The following is a 4033-nucleotide window of genomic DNA, read 5'->3' as shown; positions in this document are numbered from 1 at the left end:
GAAGCAGAGCAGCACTGCTCCAAAGGCCATGATCCTGCAGCTCCTCCTGCTGTAGGTCCATTGGGATCCACTGCTGATGGATTTCAGCACGAGAGGGAAACAAAGCAAGGAGCGGATGAAATCTCCAATGCACAGATCCAGCATCAGGTAATAGGGAGTCCTGTGCAGGCTCTTGTCTCTCAGGGTGAGGAATGCAAAGAGCAGATTGCCTAGCAGGCTGACACAGGCAATGATGCCCAGGGATGCCAGCTTTGCCACCGAGCCAGGGCTGATGTCAGTGGGGAGAAGGGAGGCATTGCTTTTCTGCAGCTCATGACCAGCCATGGAGACAGCTGCTGCCTGCGAGTCCTGTGCAGATCAGGAGAATCATCAGGCAGCTCTGCTAGAAGAGATCTGCAAGGTGAAGGCAGCAGCAGCAGGCACAGGCTGTGCGGGAGACTCTCTGTGCCCACGTCCGACTGCAGGGCGACTGCCTCTGTCATCGCTGCTGCCCACTGGATCCTCTGCCTGGCTGCTCAGGGCAGTCCATGGGGGCCGGGGAAGCTCTAGCAGCAGGTACACTCATCTGTCATCAATGGCTGCTATCCATGTACATGGGCTGTGTATCAGGTATAGAGAGAGAAGAGCCATGGAAATGATCCAGAAACTAATACACTGGATGGATAGACAGACAGGCAGATAGATGAGATAGATAGATAGATAGATAGATAGATAGATAGATAGATAGATAGATAGATAGATAGATAGATAGATAGATAGATAGATAGATAGATAGATAGATAGATAGATAGATAGATAGATAGATTAGATAGATAGATAGATAGGATAGATAGATAGGAGATAGATAGATAGATAGATAGATAGATAGATAGATAGATAGATAGATAGATAGATAGATAGATAGATAGGAGATAGATAGATAGATAGATAGATAGGAGATAGATAGATAGATAGATAGATAGATAGATAGGAGATAGATAGATAGATAGATAGATAGATAGATGGATAGATTAGAGATAGATAGATAGGAGATAGATAGATAGATGATAGATAGATAGATAGATAGATAGATAGATAGATAGATAGGAGATAGATAGGAGATAGATAGGAGATAGAGATAGATAGATAGATAGATAGATAGATAGGAGATAGATAGATAGATAGATAGATAGATAGATAGGAGATAGATAGATAGATAGATAGATAGATAGATAGATAGGAGATAGAGATAGATAGGAGATAGAGATAGATAGATAGATAGATAGATAGGAGATAGATAGATAGATAGATAGATAGATAGATAGATAGGAGATAGATAGATAGATAGATAGATAGGAGATAGATAGATAGATAGATAGATAGATAGATAGATAGATAGATAGATAGATAGGAGATAAATAGATTGATAGGATAGATAGATAGATGACAGATATACATAATAGAAAGCTAGACAGATAGATAGTTTTAATTGCCAATTCTCATTAAAGATACCCAAATAATTGATAGAATTGTATAAAATAATAAAATTGTGTGTTTATAAAGTCTATAAAGAGTTTACATAATGCTGTTTGGCCATGACACCTTCTGATTTCTACACATGGGGGGGGGGGGTGTTAATAAAATTATTGTTCTTCGTCCATTGGGGAACATTCTTCAAACAAATATGACCTTTACAATTGTGCAGTTTTCTGACAAGTATTGCGCTTTGGAATCCTTTCTCCAACAGTCATGTCACGTTCTAAACAGGTAGGTGCAATGTGGGAGGAGCCTGGGCATTAAGGCGCGGAGAGGGGCGGGGCCTAAATATCCCAACACATTTGTGAGTACTTGTGCCAGAAAGCTGGTTTAGGTAATTCCCGAAATGTACTTTGGCTTCTTGTCCAGAGCAGGTTTTAGTTTCTGGGGCACAGATGACACTTCATGCACTACAATTATTAAGCAATACTTGTTATGACTACTAGCCTGTTCCTGGTAGCATGGCTCAGTCCCATTCACTTGAATGAGACTGAGATGCAGTACCAGACACAGCTACTACAAAATATATGGCGTTGTGTCTAATAACCAATGAAGGAGAGTTGGTGCTGGCAGCTGGAGTGTTGTGGTGGAGGCTCCCTTACACATTTTGTATTCCTTTAATGAGGTCACAAAGAATTCCCAGGACCTTGGCACATCATAGATCACACAAGAATGTTCACATTAGAACTCAGTGCAGTACCATCTCTGACCTACGTGTAAGGGGGCGCATGTTGTCTTATATATAAGTGCAGTGTCATGCATACGTGATTTGGCTGCTTTACACTTATCCCAGTGGTATTCCTTCCTGTATGGCGCTGCAGTCTTGCATTACATCACATCACACAATGTATAGCGCACTTGTCTGCAGTCTGTGGCCACATCTGACAGGCGCCCACCATTCTCAGATTCCCATTGTATAGGACATTGGATATGTTATTGCCATAATCTTCCTTCATTGCAGCTAATAAAAGTGAATGCTGTTGCGACGTGATTTGCAAGTTGCGATGATGATGGTCACATGATACCATCAGGTCTGGATTTCTTGCAATTGTTGTGTTGCAGTGCGACGGCATTGACTTTCATGAGTTGCGTCGACCGCCCTACACTGCGATTTTTGGTATGTTGTGGCTCAAGTTACCTGCCTGACCTATAAAACAGGACTCAACGACCAGGCACGTGTAATGTTTCCTAATATGTGGACAGCTGAGGACATAGACACACAAACTAGAAGACCCAGGTCATAAGGGCCCGCTTGGGGATCCCCCGAACGGAAACCTATACGCATAAAAAAATCAGTTACCTAAGAAAACCTGCAGACCCCATAGACTTTAATGGGGTCCATGTGGTTTCCGCACGAATGCGGAGAGAAAAGTACTGCTTGCAGGACTGTTCTCTCCCCATGTTTCGTGTGGCAACCACGTGGACCCCATTATAGTCTATGGGGTCTTCAGGTTTCCTTAGGTAACCGCTTTTTATGCATCTAGGTTTCCATTCAGTGGGTCCCCGAATTGGAAACCCGAACGCAGATGTGAATAGGGCCTTAGCTGAGTACGTCTAAGTTCACATGGGTGTATTCAGTCTGTGAAATATGGACTTTAGGTCAGCCATGTTTCCCAAAGCGAACACTGAACAGGGACTTCAACTCCCAGCATTGTAACCGTGTATGATACTAGGAGTCCTTGTCCCACACTGAAGACATTACTAGATGACTATGATCCTTGGAGTCCAGTAAATATGGCCGACATGCAGTCATGGACTAAATACGCTCATGTAAGATGGCCTAGGCCTGTGCGACAGCCTAACATGGACCAAACCCATAATATTGGGCTACGGAATGACCTGATGATCTTTAGAGGTCTATGAATTCTGGCTCAGTCCTGGAAATATGGCCGACATCCAGAATATATTTCATGTATCCAACCTGCCTGTGCGAGACTGGCCTAAGGGCTCCTGTATATGGGATATAGTAAGTGCAGGGGCAGCCTGCAAATTACCCGGATCACACAATGGCTACAATTTACTAGGACTGGAGTATTGTACGCCAGTCTTAACAAACGGGCCAACTTGCACAGGGGCCGAGACGGTTATGAAGAGGCTGCGGGGAACGTTATGGCACCAGGTAGGAACGGACGCAGATTTCCATTCTAACTTCACGAGAACTGACATGAGTTGTAACAAATCAGCCGAGGCAGGGCGTCCCATCCGTATTCATGGGGTGAGTGAGGCCAACCTGGCGCCCCTATATCATCCTTCTAACCCAAAAATGATGCAGGGCACCCAATGGTCCAGCGCAGTTGCAACGATATTGAGACGAGGTAAAAATGGGCCCCAAAATCTGTAATGGGGCCACTTAGACTGGTTGTGTCTTTTATGGGGCTGCTACTGCTGCTCCCCTATAATGAGCTTTATTTGGATGCGGTTTTTGGTTTAGTTTTCTTTACCTTTAGCAAGTTCTGGCTGCAAAATTAAAAACTGCACTCAAACCGCAGGCCTAGTGTGAATGCTATAGGGAGGATCC

General features: G+C 43.8%; 1 protein-coding gene across 1 annotated transcript in view; it reads right to left on the bottom strand.

Moving 5' to 3' along the window:
- GPR27 (G protein-coupled receptor 27) overlaps window positions 1-400 on the bottom strand; it is a 1592-nt gene extending 1192 nt beyond the window's left edge. Inside the window, exon 1 of the mRNA XM_075286141.1 lies at window positions 1-400. This exon is cut by the window's left edge and continues 1192 nt beyond it. Coding sequence (XP_075142242.1) covers window positions 1-324 — 324 coding nt within the window. The 5' untranslated portion in view covers window positions 325-400.
- Between the last annotated feature and the right edge of the window lie 3633 nt (window positions 401-4033).

This window comes from Leptodactylus fuscus, chromosome 9 (assembly GCF_031893055.1).
Source record: "Leptodactylus fuscus isolate aLepFus1 chromosome 9, aLepFus1.hap2, whole genome shotgun sequence".
In the NCBI taxonomy this organism is placed as follows: Eukaryota; Metazoa; Chordata; class Amphibia; order Anura; family Leptodactylidae; genus Leptodactylus; species Leptodactylus fuscus.
Note: the sequence above shows the minus strand (reverse complement) of the source record. Positions and strands in the feature narration are given on the sequence as shown.